This window comes from Ambystoma mexicanum, chromosome 1p (assembly GCF_040938575.1).
Source record: "Ambystoma mexicanum isolate Mex_15411 chromosome 1p, UKY_AmexF1_1, whole genome shotgun sequence".
Classification (NCBI taxonomy): Eukaryota; Metazoa; Chordata; class Amphibia; order Caudata; family Ambystomatidae; genus Ambystoma; species Ambystoma mexicanum.
The window spans coordinates 957,064,291-957,088,026 of NC_090921.1; the positions used below are offsets into that span (position 1 = coordinate 957,064,291).

General features: G+C 46.0%; 1 protein-coding gene across 5 annotated transcripts in view; it reads right to left on the reverse strand.

Annotated features, from left to right (window-relative positions):
* CPNE2 (copine 2) overlaps nt 1-23,736 on the reverse strand; it is a 947,004-nt gene that overhangs the window by 219,892 nt on the left and 703,376 nt on the right. For all 5 annotated transcript variants that reach the window (XM_069653470.1, XM_069653479.1, XM_069653462.1 and 2 more), the window contains one exon: nt 18,066-18,149. In XM_069653470.1, the coding sequence (XP_069509571.1) occupies nt 18,066-18,149 (84 nt within the window). The remainder of the gene's footprint in view (nt 1-18,065; nt 18,150-23,736) is intronic.

Consider the following 23,736-nt stretch of genomic DNA (forward strand, 5'->3'; position numbering starts at 1 on the left):
TGTCAAATGCTCTTCCCAGGTGGAACTGTAGACGGCAATGTCGTCTAAGTAAGCCACACAAAAGGCTTCCAGCCCACTGAGCGCATGGTTGATCAATCTCTGGAAGGTGGCAGGGGCATTCTTCAACCCAAAAGGCATGACCCTAAACTGGTAGAGTCCCTCAGGTGTTGATCAGGCCGTCTTTTCACACAGAACCTCCAATCCTTGGTACCCGCCTGGGAACTTGCCTTTGGGACAAGGACCACTGGACTGGACCAGGGACTGGTTGAGGGTTCAATAACACCAAGATCCAACATCTTGGCGACCTCTGCCTGGATGTGGTTCTTGACGGTATCTGACATACGGTAGCACCTGCTTCTGACAGGCACACTGTCACCAGTGTCAATTTCATGCCTGCACCACGGTGTAAGGCCTGGCGTCAGTGAAAACAAAGAGGCATACTGTTGGAGCAAAGCCCTGCAGGCCCTCTGTTGCTCTGTTGTCAAATCCGGAGAGATATGTACTCCCTCCACTGAGCCATCCTGAGGGTTGCTATGCAGCAAATCAGGAAGGGGCTCACTCTCATCCTCTTCTTGCCCTGAAGCTAGCAAGAGACATGAGACTTCTGCTCGCCGGTGGAAAGGCTTGAGCCTGTTGACATGGAATACCTGAGGGGCTACCCCAGAGGCTCCCATGTCAACCAGATAATTGACTTCGCCCATCTTGGAGATGATCCTGAAGGGTCCAGTCCACTTGTCTGCCAAAGCTCTAGGCTTGGTAGGCTCCATCACAAGGATTTCCTGTCCCGGAGTCCAATCCACTTGCGAGGCTTTAAGGTCATGCCAGTACTTATTCAATTCCTGGCTGGCCTTGAGATTTGCTGTTGCCTTACCCATCATCTGCGTCATCCTCCGTCTGAGGCCTAACACATAGTCCCCCACTTGCTTGGCGGGACCTGGAGTGGTGGCTTCCAAGCCTTCTCTGATCAAGGCGAGGGGCCCCCTCACGGGATGTCCAAAGAGTAACTCAAAGGGGCTGAACCCAACACCCTCTTGAGGTACCTCTCTGTAAGCAAACAGCAGGCATGGCAGGAGGAGATCCCATTTCTTCCTTAGGGGTTCTTCCAAAGCCCCTAGCATGCCCTTGAGAGTTTTATTCAATCTCTCAACCAGACCATTGGTCTGGGGGTGGTAAGAGGTGGAGAACTTGTAGGTTACCCCGCACTCTTTCCACATGGTTTTCATGTAACTAGACATGAAGTTGGATCCTCTGTCAGAGACAACCTCCTTGGGGAATCCAACACGGGTGAAAATGCCCAGGAGAGCCCTGGCAACCACCTTGGCAGTAACAGTCCGAAGGGGTATTGCCTCAGGGTACCTGGTGGCATGATCTACCAAGACCAGGATGAACCGATGTCCACCTGAAGTGGGAGGGTCAAGGGGACCGACGATGTCGATGCCCACCCTCTCAAATGGTGTGCCAACCACTGGCAATGGCTGCAGTGGGGCAATGACACTGCCTCCAGTCTTGCCAGACAACTGACAAGTTGGGCAGGTCCTGCAGTGGGACTCCACCTCTACTCCCATCCGTGGCCAGTAGAAATGGGCAGAGAGCCTCTGCTTAGTCTTCTTGATCCCAAGATGACCAGCCAAGGGCACCTCATGCGCCAACTGCAGTAGGAAGGGCCTGTAAACCTGGGGTACCACCAACCTCTTGAGGGCACCAGGTTCAGGCTTAGTGGGCTCACTAACAAGGAGCTCACCCTCCCAATAAATCCGGAATGTCCTAGGCACTTCTCCTTGTGCCTGGGACAGGGCCTGTTTCCTCAGTCCCTCGAGAGAGTGGCACTCTCTCTGTCCCTTACAGAAGTCTGCCCGGGAGGGTCCCCCTTCAGCTAACAAGCATTGAAGGTCGGGATGATCCTCCGGGTTGAGAACCTCCGCCACAGGAGAGTCTTCTGTCTCTTCTCCCACAGGAGTTGAGTTTGGGTTTTCCACTGGACCCAGCCCGTCCGGAGCATGGATCCCAATGGGTGCTGTTGGAACAGCAGGAAGAGAAGGTGTTCCCTCCACAGAGGTGGCCTTCTTGATCTTCCTTCTTCTTGCCTTAGGCCTCGCCTTTGGCTCGGGTACCTGACTCACAGCCAGACCAGGTGTCACCTGTGACCTAGTGACTGCAGCGGCAGTCATGGGAAGACCATCCGAGATCAACCCCAACTCTACTAGATAATTTCCTAACAGAATGTTAGCAGGGACATTGTCCTGAACCAGGACAGGAAGCTTTGCTGTCTCCAATCATGAGTGTGACTAAGGCTATAGGCGATAATTTGGGAGGCCCACCAGCTAACCTGGTGGTTCTCAGAGGAGCACCTACATAGTCCTCTGGCTTGAGCAGGGTCCTGTCCACCACTGTCATGCTTGCCCCAGTGTCTCTCAAACCAGTAGAAGGCTGGCCATTCAAGAGGACACTTCTCAAAAACCTACGGGTGTTCTGTGGGATAGTCGCCAGTACTTCTGCATACTGGTCCCAGGCCCCAAGGGACACTAAGGAAATCTCTACCGGAGCACCAAATGTGATCCCGGTAGAGGAGGGGAGGACAGTGGCCTCCACATCAGACACGGGATAAGGGTAGGTCAGGCTGACAGCCTGTACTCCAAGTGCCTTACCTTTACACTTGGAGTCACCCCTTTTGTGATCCAGAGCCCCAAAGTCCCAACAAGTGCCAGGAGTGCGGGGTACGGTACTGGAACCACTGGGAGCCTGCTTTGCAGCAGGTGGACCACTACTCTTATTCCCACCCACAGATGACTTATCCCCACTAGATTTTTGGGTCTTGGGAGAGGAAGGTTTAGGTTTACCCGACTGTGACTGCTTGTGGGACTCCTCAGCTTTCTGAGAGGCCCCCTTTTCTTTGTCCTTGTCCTTCCCACTGGAGTCCTTAGGGGACACCCGGTGGGAGACCCACTTGTCAGCCAACCTAGCCAGCTTAAAGGGGTCCAAAATGTTCTGGTCAGCCATATACTGACGCAGCTCTGGTGAACAGGCTTCAGAAAAATGCTCAAAAAACAAGAGGTGGGACAATTCAACAAAAGTCTTAAACTTGTATCCATCAATCCACCCCATCATGTTCATGTGCGCAGCACTCACCCAGTCAACCCAAGACACATTCTCTCTTTTCTTAAAATCCCTGAACCTTTTAAGGTATTGGGTAGGTGTCTTGCCAAACTTGGCAATCAAAGCAGACTTCATACACTCATACTGACCCCTTTCTTCCACACTCAGCTTCAGAATATAGTCATATCCAGTTTGAGGCACTCTGCTTAACAAACACTTAGCCCAATCTCTTTTATCAACATCATGAATCGCACAAGCCATTTCAAACGCTTCAATCCATTGGAGGATATCTGAACCCTCCACAAATACACCAACCAAATCTTTCATAAACTTGGTGGCTGGGGACCTGACACTCTCACTGGTTTTAGCTGAAGTCTCCACTCTAGCTTTCTCTAGCTGGATTTTCTGACATTCAGTGTCCTGGCTCTTGAGTTCAAGGTCCTTATTTCTGAGTTCAAGATCCCTATTCTTGAGCTCCACTTGTTGAGCCAACTCCTCTTTCTTAAGTTCAGCATCTATTTCCAACTTGCGGTATTCAAAGGCCAATTTCATCCTTAATAACTCAAGCTACAAGGAATTGCTGGGGTTTGGAACAGAGGCAGCAGGAATGGCGGCATTCCCAGAAACAGATTCAGCAGAAACCCCAGGGGCAGAGTCCTCATTGGTTGCATTCCCCCCTCATCAAGAGTTTCACCATCAGTCTGGTAGTCCACCAGGGCAGCTATCAGCTCAGCCCTAGACTTATCCACAAAGTCTAACTCCCTGGCTTCACAAGTACTCTGGAGAGCCTCCAAGCTCATCCGAGTCAATTTGCCATTTGCAATAGACTCCATTGTTTGTAATGCAGTGATCTTGTACACAACTAAAGCTTAATTTAATAAAGTGCAGATATTTTGTAAGTGGCACGGTTATACACTGATTCTTAAAACCATAAGCATCCCACCGCTGCCACCAGCTGTAAAGACTGGTAGGGGGTGGTCTGTACTTCTGCTCTCTATATGGTAGAGGGGAGGCACAGAGGACCCCAGCCTAGATTCTCTATTCGGTAGCTATGGTCGAGCAATCAAGGCCTAGCTTCTCAGGAGGTGATGCAGGCTGGTTCTTAAGTACAGTGTAGTCCCCAAGCCCCCACAAAGGAATGTCCACACACTGTATTGGTTAGAACACAGTCTTTATATAATCAATATTCAAGGTTATGTACACTTATCATAATAACTCACTTTGTACTTAGGAAAATCAACAATGGCAAATATATACAATTCTAAAGTGGTACCACCCTTTGTATTAGATCTCATTAAAGTGCATCAACAATACTGTAACAATGTCACACAGATCAATAGAGCGAAACCAGCAATAGAGAGAGGAGAGAAAATAAGATGGTTGAGCAATAGGCAGAATACTGGCCCCTACCACTAGACACAGTTCTGTGTGGAGATCCCCCCACCTGGGCAACCTGTAAAATAAAGATATAGCACAAGCCCAGTCCATATATTGTTCTGCAAGTCTTATTCCCTCCTATAATGTTTTTACCCCCCCAATGTACCTGGTGGAGTCGAGTTCTTCGAAGAGGCGTCGACAGATCCTTCTTGAGCGACCCCCTTTCAAGCGGGAGTCACGGATCGTCGAGAGGCGTCGAGAAGCGTCGAGGAACTCGGCGTTCGGCGGCGGGGAATCGACGGCCCTTCTTGAATGCCTTCCCTTTCAAGCGGGAGACACGGGGCGTCGAACGTCCGTCGAGGAACTCGGCGTTCGGCGTCGGGGAATCGACGGCCCTTTTTGAATGCCTTCCCTTTCAAGCGGGAGACATGGGGCGTCGAACGTCCGACAACAAACAGGGTAGAACGGCGTCGATGAGGCGGCAGCTTCGATCCAAGCGATGCTCGTCGACGACGGAGCGTTGGCGTCCTGCAAGGCAGAGGCGTGCGGGGCACCTCGATGACAATTGTTCTGGACCGCAAAGATTGTGAAGACGGGGGCCCAGCAAGGGCGTCGAGTCGTTCGAGTCTTTGTGGTCTTCGGGTGGCGGGAAACCCACCGGCAGGTTTCTCCTCGGCGCGTTGGTCGTCCTCGACTTTCTCCGGCAGGATAAAGCGGTCGACGGTGCGGACGAGGGAGTCCTTCTATTCAAATTTTCTTAGGCAAGGAGCAGACGGCTCCGGTCGTCGGCGGCACAGCGTCAAGTGGTTTCCACGGCTGGGCAACACAACTTCGACGGCCCTCCAGCGGTTACACAGACCTGCGAACCCTGGTCAATGGCAATGGACTTCGACGGCGGCGATGTCCGGGTGCTTCACTTCGATCTCCTCGGCGGTCCCGTCTCGGGTCGGCAGCCTTTCGAGGGTCTGACTTCCAGGGCGCTTCGGCGAAGATGTAGCGGTGCTCGATGATCCCTCGGAGCACGAGAAGAGGGCGCCTTACCAGGTCCTCTCTCGGGTCAGTCCTCGACGAATTCGGCAGCTTTCAGATCGGTCGAAGCAAGTGCAACAGCAAGTCTTCTTCTTCCAGCTGGGCGTCGAGGATCAGCAGTTCCAGTTACTCTTAGAGTGGAGACTCAGCTTCTGAACGCTTCTGAACAATTACTAGTGGTGAGAGGTCCCCAGATATACTATTCTGTCTCTCATCCACACTGCTGGCACACACTCAGCAGCCAATCATACAGAAGGGCATTCAAGCAGTCAGTCAGCCAATCAGGCACACAGTGCATTCAGGCCACACTCCTCCCTTTCAGACACTCACAACAAGGAATGTGGATTGGGACAAGTACCCAGCCATTCAACACTACACACTGCATTCAGGCCAGTTTCGGGCAGGGCTGTCTCAGTCTTTGTCTCTCATGCCAGAAACCAGACAACCACAACAAGGAGTGTATATTGGTCACACACTCCATTCACCCAGGTCCCACCCACAGGAGGTACCCACAACATACAGTCACTGGGAAGGCTCCAGTCAGTCTAGCTGGGCCTTCACAACAACACCATATATGTAACTTCCACCCAACAGCCAGTCAGGGGGAAGGGACAGAGTCAGGGCTTCCCAGGACTTTGGGAAAACAAGGTAACAGGCAATAGAAAGCAAGAGGCCACAGGGGCCATCTTGTTTCCTACCAGGAATCAACTGATCCCAATGGCAGGGCCTGGGTATCCCAAAATGGAGGACACCCAGAGCACCTGTCAAATTCAGCATGGAGCTGCCACCAGCCCATACCCTGCTCTGTGGGTCACCCACAGGTGCCCAAAAACATACACTAGGGGCACAGGGTTGTACCCCTACCCATGGGTGCCATAAGGGTATCCCATGGGTCTGTTCACCAAACCAAAAGAGAGAGCTGCACTGCCAGGAGTCCCACATGGACTCCTGGGCAGAAAACACGAGAGAACACACGATAAAAAGCAGTAAAGGACAAGGATTCAGAGGCCCTGTCCCTCTGATGTATTTCCAGCATCACACAAGTGCATGGGAGAGGGGGAGGGGAAAAGTGCATGGAAGGGGGGAGAAGTGGAAAGTGCGAAGCAGAGGAGAAACAGATACATAACAATAAATAAATAATAAAGGCAACAAACAGTGGTAATGCAGCCAGCAATTTGCAAGTGCTAGGTTTAAGGCAGCAGACAGCGTAGGTCTGATAAGTGCAGGAAGAAAAAGGGGGGGCTGTATGGGTACAGATACAGACCCCAGTGCAAGGGGTGGCCCGGAGGCAGTGCGGGAGGGTGGCAGAGTGAGCAGGTACCTGGGCCCGAAGGACAGAGGGTGCCAGGTGCACAGTGCCAAATGAGAACAGATCAGCAGGGGAGAGGGGGAGCGAAGGCATAAGCAAAGAGGAAGGTCTTGAGGTGCTTCCGGAACCGGAAATAGTTCTCCTCAAGTTTTAGAGTGGCAGGGAGACTGTTCCAGAGGGAGGCCCCAGCCAAAGACAGATCTACCCCAAGCTCGTTTCTTTGAAAAACGACTGACCCTGAGGGAGTTGGAGGCAGAGGAGGGAAGAGCTCGAGAGGGGAGGTATTTGCGGAGGGATAGCTGAAGGTATTTTGGACCCAGGCCCCAGAAAGCCTTGTGGACAATGCAGAGGGTTTTGAATTTAATCCTTGCATCCACTGGGAGCCAGTGGAGAGATTTCAGAGCTGGAGAGATACGATCCCAGGGCTTCAGGCCAAGGACAAGTCTCGCAGTCCTGTTCTGGATTAGTTGCAGAGGGTGGAGAGTAGAGGCAGGTAGATTTAGAAAGAGGCTGTTACAATAGTCCAAGCTAGAGAGAACCAGAGCTTGGGATACCATGAGCTTCTGGGGGAAGGAGAGGAAAGGCAGAATACCTCTGAGGAGGTGCAGTCGGATATTTGACTTTTTAGAGACCTCAGAGGTGTGGGCGGAGAAGGAAAGAGTGGAGTTAAAGATGACCCTGAGGTTCTTAGCCTCGCAGGTGGGGGTTGGAGGAGGGCCAAGGGAGGCCGGCCAGAGAGTGAGGGGAAAGGATGGTGAAGGTGTGCCGATGAGGAGGATCTCCGTATTGCTGGCATTCAGACAAAGATCATTGGCGGCACACCAATCTTGAATGGCAGTTAGTTAATCAGAGATGAGAGAGGGAGAGGAGGTGGCAGAGGGCAGCCTGAAAATGAGTCGAGTGTCATCAGCGTAGCACTGGAAATTTGAGCAGAAAGTGGCAATGCAGTGGGTGGGAGTTGCCAGGTATTGGTTGAAAAGCCAGGGCGAGAGGTTAGACCCATGGGGAACACCATAGGTAGAGAGGAAGTTAGATTAAAGGAAGGACCCAAGTTCGACCTGGGAGGGTCGATCTGAGAGGAAAGAGGTCAGCCAGGCCAAAGCCTGATCAGTGACACCCAGGTTTTCATGGAGACGGTTGAGCAGGATGGTATGGTTGACCGTGTCGAAGGCAGAAGAGAGATTGAGGAGGATGAGGACAGAGGAAATGTTAGAGTCAAGGTTAGAGAGCAGATCTTCACGGATGTTCAGGAGAGCAGTTTCCGTGCTTCTGGCAGCTCTGAAGCCAGACTGGTGGTCATGGAGACAGCCAACAGAATTGGAATGAAGGTTAAACTGAGAGATGGCCAACTTTTCCAGGAGTTTGCCAAGAAAGGGAGTAATGGAAATTGGGCGATAGTAAGCTGGACAAGAAGGATCAGCTGTGGGTTTCTTGAGAAGAGGATGCACAAAGTAGTGCTTCAGAGGGGAGGGGAAGGATCCAGAGGCAAAGGAGTGGTTGCAAAAATCAACAAGGGCAGGAGCGAGGGTGTCAATGTGGTCCTTGATGGTTATAGAGGAACAGGGTTGAACCTGTTTTGAAGAGGCTTTCATAGATCGGACTTGTCTAGCGACCTCGTCAGGGGTGAAAAGAGGAAAGGACGAGAAGGATGGTGGGAGGGTGGCTAAAGGAGGGTCAGCAAGTACAGATGGAGAGGGAAGAGGAGTGGTGTGGGTAGAGAGGGTGGACAGGATGCCCTGGGTTTTTTAAATGAAGTGAGAGGCAAGGGCATTGCAAAGAGCCTGGGAGGCAAAAGGAGGGGTAGAGACTGCAGCAGGATTGGCCAGCTCCTTGCAGATTTTAAAGAGTTCGGCCGAGTTGTTAGATGCCGCAGAGAGACAAGCTTGAATGTGGACTCTCTTCTTGGTGAGGACAGAGAGGCGGTATTGCCTTTGTAGCAGGGGACAGGCCAGTTTGTCAGAGGATGAACAGGAAGTCCTCCATTTCCTCTCAGCTGCCCTACACTTACGTTTAAGTGTACCTAGGTCAGAGTCATACCAGGAATTGCACTTGGCTTTGGACTTCAAACGGATCCTCATGACAGGGAGCAAGAGCATCAAGCGTATCAGAAATTGAAGAGTAGAGCAGAGACAGGGCTGTGTCAGGATGTGAGACAGCCAAAGGTGGAGGGGGGGAGAGAAAGTGGCGGCAAAAGCCTCAACTGACACACGCTTCATGGGCCGGATGTCCGAGAAGGTAGGTAGCAATGTTGGGGTAGGCTTGGCTTGGGGGGAAAAGAGGGAGAGATGAGATGAGTGGAGGGAGTGATCGCTCCAGGAGAGAGGAGCGGTCAGAGGGATGGAGGGGGAGGTCAGACGAGATCAAGACATTGAGTGTGTGCCCTGCAGAGTAAGTCGGGCCCAAGGGGAGGATGGACAGGGAGAGGGAGTCGCAGAGGTTACGGAAGAGTACAGAGGAGGAGCAAGGAGAGCCTAAATGTATATTTAGGTCACCGAGGAGGAGGAGTTGAGTGGTAGAGGCCAGGAGGGAGGAGGAGAGGTCTGTCCACTCAGAGCGAAATGAGGTGATTTGACCAGGAGGCCGGTAGATGGTAACCACAGTAAGACAATGGGTAGGCGAGAGAGAAAGCCTACAGACAAGGCATTCAAAAGAGGAGTAGGTCTGAGTGGAAATGATATAGGCAGGAATCCACTCAGGAAAGATCAGGGCTACCCCCCCACCAGACCGGGAGGATCTGGGTGCTGAGAGGATCTTGTAGCCATCAGGAAGGAGAGTGTCAAAGCTCGTGACAGAGCTGGCCGTGAACCATGTCTCAGTAAGACCAAGGACATCAAGGTCTAGTTCTTCAAGGAGGTGGCAGATGTCAGAGGAGTGTTTGACGGAAGAGTGAGAGTTGAGAGTGGCAATATGAAGAAGGTTGCCAGCTTTAAAGACCTTCTGGGAGGGGTACAGATCAGAGGTATGCCCTGTGGAGGAGAAAGAGCCTTAGGAGGGGCAGAGGAGGAGAGAGAGGGCAAGGTAGCCAAGGGGCGTTAGGAGGGGACAGCAGGAGATGAGAGGAAATTGATGAGGCGAGGGAAGCACCTATCAAAGAGGAGGAGATTGGCCTGAGGGCCTTGAGCATGACAGTGCATTTAGGTAGTTTATGATGACTTTAGAGGAGTCGAAGGAAGCCATGAGAACTTCTCTGCGAGTGCTACCATTAATGGGAGAGGAGGAGATAGGGCACAGAGACCCTATGAGGAGTCCATAGATCTGACGAAGGAGCGACAAAGAGGATGTCGGTAAGGGTCTGTCTGGTGAGGTGATAGGATTTTCTGTAAAGACATTTTAGAAGGTTGTAAAGATTCTAACAATAATTGTGGATATTCTTCCACTTGACATAATTCCATGTTTTCGATCCTGTATGTGTAACCACAAATAAAGTACAATACATGTTCAATTTCTAATTGCTATGATTTAATCTTTAATGGATTCGGATTTTATACAAAATAAAGTGCAGCCAAGCTTTGTGTCCATTTTCTTGGCTTGGCTGTCAAGAGAGAACACTGAGGCAAGTGGCCATGGCTTCGCAGCCAGCATAGTGCACCTTTACATGAAGGGAATGCTGTGACTTGTTACATCTTCCGTCATACAGGTCCATCCTTTGCAGAATTTTAAAGGGGTGAAACTCAGGAATGGGCAACCTTGCCGTCAATCCCAAGGCACATAATGTTTAAAAATGACCCTTCTGCAGAAAACCTCGATAAGGACAAGTACCATGGTTCAATTATTCATTTAGAGTAACTCGCTGTTTCTTCCTTCCTTGGCAATTCATAATTATATAGCTGCAGTGGAGCAATATATGTCTTTACAGTGTCCAATGGGCATGGCCCATACAGAAACACTGGACAAGTTCAGCACTATTTTGTACAGTATTTTCCCTGGTACAAAAATGCACGCAAACAATAGATATTTGTATCAGAGCAATTTATGTCCCTTTCTAATACTAGGGCAAACTGCACTTACACGGGAGCACACTTGACGCATTATGACCCCTTGCATGATGGTAGGGGTTTCCTTCCAGGATGCAACTCAGTCATTATTACAGAGCACCATATTTCTGTTTCCCATTGTTTGTTTTGTTTCCTTTCCACGTTTCCTGGTAAATACTTACTCAAGATGGGTGCGCAAACCGGACAGTTTGTTGATGGACGTGGCATTGGGGGAGCTTGCCACTAATTGAAAGCAGCAGTCTTGAGTTTGCTATACCTAGGGGTAAAGACTACAATGATGCAAGTGTTGTCTCTATCTTATTCCATCTGTTGGAGTTTTACATTATTGTCTGTCCATATCATTGACATTCTCGCATTTAGTGGCACTACTTTACAATAGAAGTGATAAGTGATAAGCATTGTGCTAATCTATGACAGGGGTTAATGCCACTCTAAAGTATCAGTGAAGCCAGATTCTCGAAGAGTTGACACACTATTATAACCCGCCGACATGTGTATGCCTTTAGTCTAGGTTGGGCCAAGTGTTAAGATGCAAATGGCGGGAGGTCTAACCCGAGAAGATATCAGCTAGCCCTTATGCCAAAGTCCTGCCATAGACATTCTACACTGGTGTAGCACCTACTGGGAGAGGTGAACACTCCTTCACCAACACCAAACTGCCCCTAGCTCCAATTGTGTCTTAATGCCACATCTAAAGTCGACACTTTAGCCCCAGGCAAGCAAAGTGTATAGTTTCTAAAGGTCATACGCACCTTAATTTAGAATATGAACACAGTTCTAGTGATGCTTTGAAAAAAATCGATTTCCTCTCATAATGTTACTAGGTAAAATCCACTCATAACGCAAAAAACAGTCATTTATTTTTAGGCAAATGTTATAATCGTGCAAAGGAGAGATAGAACAAACAAGCAGTTAAAAATTGTTCTTGACTAATTCTGTAATATTGTTTTCTTTTTTTGTGATGTGTTATACTCTTAAACTCTTACCTACATTAATGTTGTGAACAATTATCTTTTCAAAGGATGTAGTTCCTTAATCTCGACTTCTTTTGATAAATCTTATCAATCCGTGCCAGTAATTGCTTTTAATGGCACATTTCCAGACTGGTGGGTGGCCTGATTTACATCAACTTGACAACAAGGCAGATATTCGTTTCATAGGCTTAGTTCGAGCCAGAAGTGGGAAACGTCGTGGGAATCTATGCCTTAAACTAAGACAATTGGAGTCCAAATTGATTTGTCTTTTTTGTTTTACCACATCTGGCCTTAATTCAGACCATGAAATGCACGTATTGTTGTAATTTGTCTCACCATTTGATGAGTATACCTTGTAGCTGCATCTCTATTTGGCTCATCCTGTTGATATTAATATTTCTAGTTTCATTAATGCATACAAATTATACTTGTCATCTAACTTTTATTGGTTTATTTGCTTATCCTGTCAAGTGATTTCAATATTAAGTTCAATCGATCAAAATGTGTGCTACAACAAATAATCTTTCTAACCAAATACTAGCACAATGCTGTGTGCTTTGCAATGTGCTTAACATATTTTTTGAAAAACTGACTGTCTTGCTCTGTAGCCCTATACTGAATCCAAGCAGGTTTACTGAATTTTTTGCCTGCTGAGCCGCTAATGACATTATAATGAGAAGTATGACCAATAAGCAACACTGTTGACTTTTGTAGTGTCCACAACATAATTCCTGCTCACTCGATCTTTTATCATGATATAACAGGATGTCTGTATAATCTGAACCATAGCCACTCACTAACATCCAATTAATTTGCTTTTTCTTTTTCTCTTTTACAATCCATTTTTGGTACATCATTTTTTATACATAATTTTTCTTATCAATCAATCCTAGTTACACCTGTTTTAATTAGGTCATTTTTGACTTACATTCCATCACTTTTCATTTTATGCAGTGTCCCACATTCATGACGTTGCTTTCATTATTATTTCCACGCTGCTAACGCGTGACCAGCGACACTCGCATGACATCATGCGCACGTTCGTATGACATCACGCCCATGGCATGCGCGCAAGGTCATCATCACAACAGGCTCATTTTCCTCATACACGTTACCTGAGGCGAACGCACCTCGACACGCTCTCCAGAACTGGGGATTTGGTACCTTTACTACTGAATTTACAGGTACATTGAGAGTTTTTTACTTGCTCCCTATCACAACCTATAAATCAGTAAATTTACTATTTACTAAACAATATAGATTAAGCTGTGGCTAATTGTCCATTTGATTTTTACTTTTGGCTGACCTAGAATTTGTATGACTTGTTTGTTTGACAGCTGTTCATACATTACCTGCCCAGCATTTATGCAACAATTTGAAATATTTTCCTGCTATTCAGCGCTTAGGTTAAGCGTCTTTTTCCTTGTTTTGTACCTACACACTTATTGACCAACTTTTCTAGTCTTATGGTATCTAATCATATGCTTTACCTTTCTCCAGGTGGCACTACAGTCCCTTGTTAGACAGCCATCTCTCTTCATGTATTCGTGTCGCTAGCATAGATACATACGGTATGCCACTTTTGCCTTCTTTTTCTTTTGCCCAGTTTTGTTCCACATCCCCCACGTTAATAACTTATTTCAGCACGGGTGAGTCAATCACACTTCTTTCAATTTTGCCTCTAACCTTTGGTTACCAATTATCTTTATGTCTCACTCCAAATATTGGTCAATTTTACACATTATTGTGGCACGAGATATGATTTCCTCAATTCTTTCTTTAATATTTTGCTTTCGCAAGCAATCTCAGCTAATTACGTTTAATTTTGACATTTGCTTGTTTTTATTCAACACAATTCTGTTTTTCTCATCTGCACTACTGAACCATGGTATAGTCACATTCCCAATTATCTAACTTTATGTTAACCAATTGTGTTAATGCCTTGCTTATCCTTTTTTTGCCATTTTCGAATAATGCCAATATCTTGGTATACCAACCATGTGAAATTATTTCAATCTGTTTGTTAATTGTTCAGCCTTGAGAATGACCGCGAGGGTCGAAATACGGGTCGACTGTTCTTTGAAGATTTTCCTGATAAAGACTTTTAATTGCCTTAACTATTTGAGTCCAAGAATCATTCTATATTCATACTGATTACTGTTCTTCGGGAACTCATTTGGATCAGCGCACTGATTTCACCTTCGATTCCTATACCTTACCAATATGTGTCCTGGTTCCTTCTAGGGGGTCGAGTGGAAGTGTGTAGTTGCTGCAGATCCAATTTGTTTGAATTGCTTGTAACAATCCTTCATAACGGTATCAATTAGCGCACTGTCAGCATACGACCCCTAGTTTTTCTTTATAGTCATATTGTTATATAGTTATATGTACAATGAACAATTAAGTGTCTGTGTTCCGGAGGAGATGGTCTGGTACAATGTGTCTTTTGACATTTCAAGATGTGTATATTTCCATATAATGCATTATGAGAATGGAGGCGGGATGGAGAAGTACTATACATGCCTTCCTATACATAGTGGTAGAATGATCAACAAAATATGACTAAAGTTCAAGAGCAATTACAATACGTACATAAATAATCCCAAAACAGTGGAATCAATAATGTACTAAGTAAGTTTGAAAATGTTGTGCATTTGACTTTCTGACATTGAGGAGAGCTGTCGCAGTAGAAGCGAGATGGAAGAGCGTCCTGGAGGTTGTAAATATCAAGGAACTCAGTGAGTCGATTGAATACTCCTCGCTGTAGGATTTTGGAATAGTGTGGTTGGAGATAGACAGTGTAATTTGGCAGTGCAGTTAGGATCTAGACCAGGTTTCTTAAGGAGAGGGATGACAGTCGCTGTCGTACAGGATGAAGGATTTTAAAGAGATTTGTTGGAGAGGGAAGCAAGATGTGGAGCAACACTGGGATTTATGTGCTTGACAAAGTGGGTGGACAGTGGGTCAGTGAGGGCACTGGAAGGGCTAGCCTTGAGGAGTATGGCAGAAATTTCATCAGGGTTGGTTGGGGCATAGGAAGACATAGTAGCGGGAGTCGATGGTAGGCTTTTTGGAGAAAGGTGAGCAGGAGGAAGGGATAGAAGGGACATAATGAGGGCACTGTGAATGGCAGAAATGTAAGAAGCAAAGTAGAGAGCAAGATCACTAGCAGAAAGAGTAGAGGAGATGGAGGTAGGATAAGGAGGTGAGATAATTGATTTGAGAACTGTTAAGAGGCACTTCAGTTGGGTGGATTGAGAGGAGAGAGAGATAGAAGTCACGTTTGGCAGAGTCAAGAGTAGAGGCATAGTTTTTAAGAGCGGGATATCAGAGGAGAGTCCTGACCTTTGCCATGTGCAAAGCTTTTGCTGCATTGCTGTTTTCATGGTATGGATAAGAGGTGTAATCCAGGGCCGTGGAGGGGATGCTTTAGGAGTGACTGTACTAAGAGGGTAGTGATAGCAGAAGGAAGCACACAGAGCAGTGTTAAAGTTAGAGAAGGATTCTTTGGTGGATGGAAAGTTGAGTTAATCATAGGCAGAGAGTGTGGGGTGTTGGTCAGAGAGGTAGTCAGGGAGATTTCAGAAGGGAAACTTGTGCTTAGTAATAGTTTTAGTAGATGGAGAAGCAGGAGTGGAGATTGAGGCAAAGGAAATAGAGTGATTGTAGGGAGAAGGAGAGGTGGAGATATTAGAGGCCGAGAGTTGAGAGGAGATGAGAATAAGGTCAAGGGAGTTCCATTTCAATGGGTGGGCAGATAGTGGACGGAAGAGATTGAGTGGTTATGTAGAAGAGAGTTAGTCAATAGAGCTGCAGAGAGAGAGGGGGGAAGTTGAAGTCACCAATGACAATGCGGTGGTGATCGGGAGAGAGAGAGTCAATTAGTTGGGAGATGTGGTTGAAAAATTGACCTACCGGACCAGGTGGTCGGTAGAGGGAGATAATATGTATGCCATAGGGGGCATTGATTGTGGAGATAGTATATTTGAATGAGGGAGAATTAGCAGGAGATAGGGGAAATAGGAAGATAGAGGATGACAACAGTCCTATACCACCACCCCTTTGAGTTCGATGGGGAGAGTGAGTGAAGGTGTAGGTGGGGTCATGAAGGGCAGCAAGGGTTGCAGAGTCAGATGGAGAGATCCAGGTATGAGGTCAAGAGAAGGCGAATGGGAGAATTGGAAAGGACGAAATTGGAGGTAAATGAGGTTTTATTGTAGATAAACTGTGCATTCCAAAGAGCAATAGATGTAGATGCATAGCAACGTTGATTCGGAAAAATAGAGAGGTTCTGGCGGTACATGCAAGAAGAGCAAGTGTAAAGGAAGTTAGGATTGGAGTAGGTTTTGTGAATAGAGAGAGTAGTGGAACAAGAAGGGAGGTGATGTTGAGTAGAAGAGATAGGGATGGGAAGAGATGAGAGTTGAAATGGTTCTGATTGGAGGGAATAGAAGAGGGAAGTAGAAGGGACAGGGAGAGATAGCATGAAAAGTGCATGGTGAGGGTGAAGCTGACAAGAAGCAATAAGGGGTACTTACAGACAAATAGCAGCACTCAGCAAAGTAAAGGTTATTATGTAATGAGGCAAAGTGGCTGGTCAACGGCTGTTTTTCACCTTTCACTGTGCTGCCCTTAAATGGGATGCTCCTGTCTGGATGACCATAGGGAAGTCAGAAGGGATGACACCCACTCCTCACCTGATCGCCTGGTCCATCAGTGTTATGGTGTCCCTGGTGTTGCTGTGATGATGCGATTTCCTCCTGATTGGTGTTCCCAGAGGACTCTCATGTGGCCTTCAGCTGGAGATTGGGCTGATTCAGGATGGCTTTAGGAAGTGATGTCACCAATCCGAGATGGCCACAGGAACGGATGTCACCAATCCCAGATGGCAGCAGAAAGTGACCTTACAGGCTGAACATGAAGCAAAAAACCTGAAGGAATGTCACCCGCTCTAATCACCTGATCGCCTAGTCCATCAGTGTTTGGTCTCCCTGATTTTGTCTCTGGTGTTGCTGGGATGAGGCAATTTATTCCTGATTGGTGCTCTCAGAGGAGTCTCGTGTGGCTTTCGGCTGGAGATTGTGCTGATTCAAGATGGCTGCAGGAAGTGATGTCACCAGTCCAAGAAGGCCTCAGGAAGTGATGTCACTAATCCAAGATGGCCACAGGAAGTGAAGTTATGGACAGAAAGTGAAGCCAGAAACCAGAAGGGATGACACATGCTCTCATCACCTGATAGCCTGATTCATCAGTGGTTGGTTTCTCTGATTTTGTCCTTGGTGTTGCTGGGATAAGGCGATTTCTTCCCGATTGGTGCTCCCAAAGTAGTCTCTTGTGGCTTTCAGCTGGAGATTGGGCTGTTTAAAGATGGCTGCAGAAATTGATGTCACCAACCCAAGATGGCCACAGGAAGTGATGTCCCCAATTCAAGATGGCTACAGGAAGTGATGTCACGGATGGAAAGTGATGCCAAATCCAGAAGGGATGACACACGTTCTCATCACCCGATCACCTAGTTCATCAGTGTTTGTTCTCTCTGATTTTGTCCCTTGTGGTGTTGGGATGAGGCAATTTCTTACTTATTAGTGATCCAGAGGAGTCTCTTGTGGCCTTCGGTTGGAGATTAGGATGATTCGAGAAGTAATTCCCTTTACAATATTCCCTCCCTGCCCACAACCTTGGAGCCCTAATTAGGTTTGCTTTACTTGTATTCAGGTAAGATGATATACTAAAGAGGAATGGTGGTTGTGAAGGATTGTGATGCACGTTTCCTTCCTGCTTTTAAGTGAGTAGAACTATATGAACACAAAGAACCTTAACCAGACATATAGAAAATGGTGCTTAGTTCAGATATTCCTGGCTGGGACTACTATACATCTCGAACACTGCACAACAATTTGGAAGCATTCATCACATAATGAAGCACATTTAAGATAACTTTTCTCAGGCTACCGCAACACAGTAAAACAGACTGAACGATTTAATCCAGTTCATTTTTACAGACGCAGTACTGAGAAGCAAACTGAAAAACATATGTGCCAACTGCAAGGATGATCTGAACAAATACCAAGCGTGTACCCACTCCAAATTTGTATTTCTTTTTGAAGTTCTCTTTCAAAGCAACCTTGTATTGGTGTGTGACTATCTTGACCAAATGTGATTTTTGCAGACACATTTTCCATGGCGAGTTTAACAACTGCCTCGCAACACTTTTTTTCCAACAGAGCAATGGAGGGGTGCAAAGTGCATGTCAGTAGAGAGCTCTGCAGTTATATGTTAAGTGCTCACCTCTGTTCTGTGAACTAGCATCCATTTGCCATCATCCCCTTGTTTGTAGAACTCTAAAAATGGATCCGACTTTCCAAACAGATCCTGTAAAAATGTAGACAAGATAAAATGAGTAACAATCTAAACCTCATGTCACCAGGTACATACGGAAGTCATCATGTTCACTTGTACTTTAAGAATAAAAAAATAAACAGTTTTGCAATGTCATATTTTGACAGTGGCTACGTTATTGCATAAGAGCCCATCACTAAATGTATTGCTAGAGCCTACATTTGGCAAAGCTGCTGCAACAGCCGCCAAGTTGTGGAAGCACTGCACACGTCATTCAGCCTGAACTAGAAATGAAAGGAGAAATCACAAAATTCTAAGAAATAAAACATTGGCAGGGGGAAATAGTACAAAGTCCGATTTGCAAAATCTAACATCGTCACACTCATGCGGCAATATTCACCCACTCAAAGCCCAGCAGCAATTGATACATGCATGGGAGAAAATAGTAGTTAATATTGACTCCATCAATAAAACGTGCTATCTCTTCATGCATAGACCCAGCACGAGAGCAAGACACAGAATGCGTAAAATTCATTCCTGACTTTCAACATTTTGTGATTGCATACATTTTTAAAAAATGCTTCTCTTTAAAAAGCTAGAATCATTGCAATACAGTGACTTTCGTTGCATGGTACAGACGTTACACCCAAAACAGTTTGCTATAACTCGCTGAAATTCCCCAAACATAAGTAACACCAGAGTGAAGGTATATCATAGCCAACCATGCTAGGAGGCTGGGCTATGTTATAAAGTGATTCATCAGAGAAGCCATGCAGGGCAGTGGACCCAATGCTATGAGGTTATTATTTTTGTAATTTGACCGTAGAAAAGCCATGCATACTTTAACAGATTATTTCCTAATGGGTGCCTGGAGCTAATGTGATGGACCCACTTGACCCCCCCCCCCCCAACAGAAATATAAACAATTGGAGAAAAACTGAGGGAGGTAATTCTGTGTTGTCTCCCACAGAGGCGTTTAGAAAAGATGTGCAAATTGGGCTTTTCAAAGAACAATGTTTAAATCAAGAACAAATTCATATACTGCTTCTCAGGAGGTGTTATGAATGAGAAACTCTTAATTGGTGCAAATGCGCATCGCTAAAGCAAATTTGCACAGTCACACCAACCTTTGTGAGTATGCACAGGTCAGTTTGCTATGGGTTTTACAATTCACCTTCTCCTCCTTTAGGGAAAAGACGGAGCTGATGATTGTTGGTACTGGTACTCAGTCTATGTTAGCAAAGCTTGGCCAATCCTATGAGACCTTTCAACTAGGAGATGTAAAAATAACTCCCTTAAGAAGGTAAAAACCTTGGGGGTTATCTTTGATCAACAGCTTAACATGAAGGCTCATGTTGGGAGCCTTGTGTCAGCGGTGGGCTACTAGATTAAGGATTTAGCACATCTCAGACCTTTTATCACACAGACCAACGCAGAGACAATAGCTAGAGCAATAGTTGGGTCTAAGTTACACTATTGCTGTAGCCCTCTTTCTGGGCTTAATAAATAAGACTATAACAGACTGCAGGTAGTTCAAAATGGGGCAGTGCGGGCGGTCATGGGATTTTCCCGAAGAGACCATGATTCAGCTGCTAGACAAGCGCTACACTGGCTCCCCTTAGAGGCTCGTATTCTTTTCCGCCTACCAGTCATTACCTTTAAATGCAGACAGTGCTTAATGCCCTCCGATCTGCAAGATCTAATCATTGAAAAAGTTTATAGGAGATCTCTGAGATCTAACAATCAGCAGTAGTTAATGCTTCTGAGGTGCAGGACCATGAAGGCTGAAAAAGGAGATTTTTACATTGCAGCTCTGAGAGCCTGGAATAATCTGCCTCTGGATCTTAGATCTCAGATAACTCTAGAATAATTTAAGAAAAAGCTGAAAACGTGGTTGTTTGCTTGATTCTGCCTTCTGCCTTTTTTTATCTGGTAATATAATCTGGACCCTGGCTTCCCTCTTAGTTTTTTGTGTTTTGTCCGCACCCTAATGCCTTCGGGTCCATGGCTCGTGCATCACAAATGCAGTAAATTAAAGTAAAAGTCAGTGGGTCAGTAAGGAAATGGTCTTTCAATGTCTGGGGGGACGAGTGGGTCAGTCATTCAAAAAAGGTCAATGTTTCCTAAGACAGGCGTTTTCTCGATTCACCTTCGAACCTTAGATTCAGTTTCCCAACATACAATGATTCAGTGGTTAAAAGTTTTGGCTGAACACAAGAAGACTCTAAACAAATTCCCAACAAGCAGCGTTACATTGGTCAACAATTATCTCCATTTACTATGGGTCTTCAGACTCAGTTAGCCAACTTGCAGCATGTCTTCCTAAAGCAAGTTTCCAAATGTTACCTGAAATGGTCTTTCAGGCTGCTCTGCATCATCCATACTGGTAAGAGTTACTCCTTGTGCTTTGTTACCCCCTGCCTCTCCACATGAAGCTGCTTGCTACTCGATCCTACGAAGGCCTTTGCAGATCTGAGCTTGACTACGACTTGTTGCCTCTGTGCTTCTCTCAGTCTGCCTCTCTCCTGGATACTCTCCTTGAAGTGGTACCAGTTATATTTACCTTACTCTTGTCTAGGGCTTGGTTCATCTTGAAGCAATGAATCTATGCAGGCTCCAAGCTCTCTCTGGGTCTTTAAGATGGCGTTGGCTTCCCAGCTTCCATTTTCCTCAGTCAGGATGTGTTCAGTGATGGACATTTGCTGGATCTTTGGGTCTTCCACTAGACCTCTAAAGCTGGAGTCTTTGCAGGTGGCATGATACAGTGGGTCAGAGCCTTGCCCTCCTGCCCCCCGTCAGCAGCTTCGTACTTCAGATACATGGCTTTTCAGACATTTGAGGTATATCATAAGGAAAAGACCTCCTCCGGATCTTTTCCTCCAGGTTTTCAACACATCATCTAGCTGCAGGATGGAACGACTAATCACCTGGATGGAAGAAAGACTTGGATTGATCATCTCCACAGCCCCACACCATATTGGATTTCTTATACACCCCTTCCCTTTATTCCTCCTTATCTCTGTTTTGCCCTCAAAATTAGTGTTAAAGTGGGATAAAACGTTTGTGTTCCATTGGAGCTTTGAAGCTTCTTATACAACAGTTGGTTAAAGTCAGGTTTTATCAATATCGGAGTGTTATATAAGGCTATTTTTAGGTTGTGAAAGACCCCCTACTCCCACCAGTCGCGTCCATTTTCTGCAGGTTGGTATTATAATGCACTAACGACAGAAGCAAACATTCTGATTGAAAAGCATAATCCCAAAGTTTCTGGCAGATTAATGCAGCATGTGAGGATCTTTCATACAGCGCAAAAACATAACAGACATGTCAGGTTCTTCAAGAGTTCAAGAGCCCGCAACCGAGCGGAGCAAGGAAAGTCTCTGCTTTGATCAAGAAATAGGCAGTCAATAGACCTTTCAGTATGAGTTCATGTATAGCTTTGTTAGCGGGGAAATAACTCACACTGGCATACTCAATAGACATATTAGTGGGTCCTTAACTAGCTTCCATCCACTGATCCTATGTAGCTCAGTGACCACTTGATCTCAGAATCTTTCTAGCTTCAGGCACTGCCACCATTTATGAGGAAGCCTCCCCACCCCTCCCACATATGACACTAACCTTTTGCAAAAAAGTGACCCACACTAGCGGAAACTTGATACCACCTAAACAACATCTTGCAATAATGCTATTTTTGTTGGGTAGAAATAGAGGAGCGAGCCCTATCCCAAAACTTGCACCAGGTGTCTGTGCCCAGCTCTGACCCAAGATCCTTAAGCAAAGCCCCAACTTGGGATAGGGTGGGGGCCCATCTAGGTAATCGCCATTAGTTAAAGCTCAGAAATATGGCCCTTAGGGTATAGCAAAGAAAGGATCAGTTTCTCAAATGTTGTTAGGGGTTGAGATGCTGCTTTCCACATGCCCCTACTGAACACAATGACATAACGAGAAATGGCAGAGTCTTTCCCTTACGTTAAGCACAAAGGTGTCTTTGTATTCCTGAAAAAATCAAATTAAATTGTTATAATAAATGTGCCTGAATGGGGGGAATGGCCTGGAAAATGGGCATAGCGCTCCTTAGTGGTTAGTCTATGGCAAATTCCCACTTTAGATTTAACGGAAAGTAGCTCCTTCTCAGGGATCCAAAAAAACATGTCTCTGGGGTTGTTCACATCATCTTCTATACTTTTTCATGGTTTACTCAAATTTGGATTTGACCAGTCTCTCAGTATACAGAATTGTGTAGCCTAACCGTATTTCACCAAATCAGAGCATGAAAGACATCCACAAGTATAGGGAAGAAGTATCACTTGTTTGGCTACCTTTGACCTAGATCCCTTCCAAATAAAGTTCATAATACCCTTATGCAAGGTGAGCAAGGCTCTGTCCAGAACCATGATAGGCAAGGTCTGAAATGCATAGGAAACTTGGAAAGACATTCATTTTAACAGATGCGATCCAGAGAAATTAAAAGGTAGCCAAAAGTACCTTCAAAGTAAGTTCTCCCGGATCTCATCAAAGAGATGGAAAATGTACAGTAAAGAGACCAGACACCTTACTTGTCAAAATTACCCCAAAATACTTTAGAGAAGAGGATGCAGTCCCCATTATTTATCAAAGACAGGCTCAGGGTATTGTTGAGGAGCTCAGATGTATCCTAGTTCATTTTAAAACCAGAGGCCACTGTAAACTCCCATAAAAATGCTATTAAACCTGGAATAATTGCCTCAGTCCGGGAGATTGAGTGAAGGACATCATCTACAAACAGCGCCATTTTAAACATTTCCACTGCATAATCAGTGATTATGGGGTAATTCCATCTAATGGCATATGCTAGTGAATTCATAGCCACAGCAAGAAGTGGCAAACAAAGACACCCTGGACAGTGCCCCTTTTCAGGGAGAATGTGTCTGACGAAAAGCCATTGGCTCTGACCGTGGCTCTAGGGCTCATATATAATGCCATTGTGGCATCGTGAACTCAGTTTCTGCCACCAACATTTTCCTGCACTCTTAATGAGAAAGCCCCACTCTACCCTATCAAACGTTTTTTCTGTGTTGAGCGAGATCAGTGCCACAGCGATCCCATGTCTACGAGCAATGTCAGTCAGATCAGTTACCTTCCTAACTTTAACCACTGCAGCCCACACCACTGGGATGAAGCTGCACTAGGCTTCCCAATCAAAGAAGGCAAAGGAGAACCCAGTCCATGAGGACAATTTGACTTAAATGAATTGGGTGGGGGTGCCTTACTTCCTTCCTTTAGAAGTAGACTCATTATAGCCTCTCCTGTTCATGGAGTGACAGCTCCCTGAGATTTAATACAGTTAAATTCATCAATGGGGTCATCAGGAATTTCTGAAATGATTCATAAAAAAAGGGGAATATAACCATCAGGTCGTAGAGACTTATTCATGTTCACATCTTGACCACATTAACAACTTCCTCATTGGTAAACTGGGTCTCCAATAAGCTTTCCTCCTGAGAAGTCAGTCTAGGAATGTAGGATTTATTCACCCAGGTGCCCACCGCTAACAGATCTCTATCTTCACTAATTTATGAAGAGGAATACTAGTTCCTAAACATTCTTAGTACACATTTCTCTCCATGTAAGCATTTTG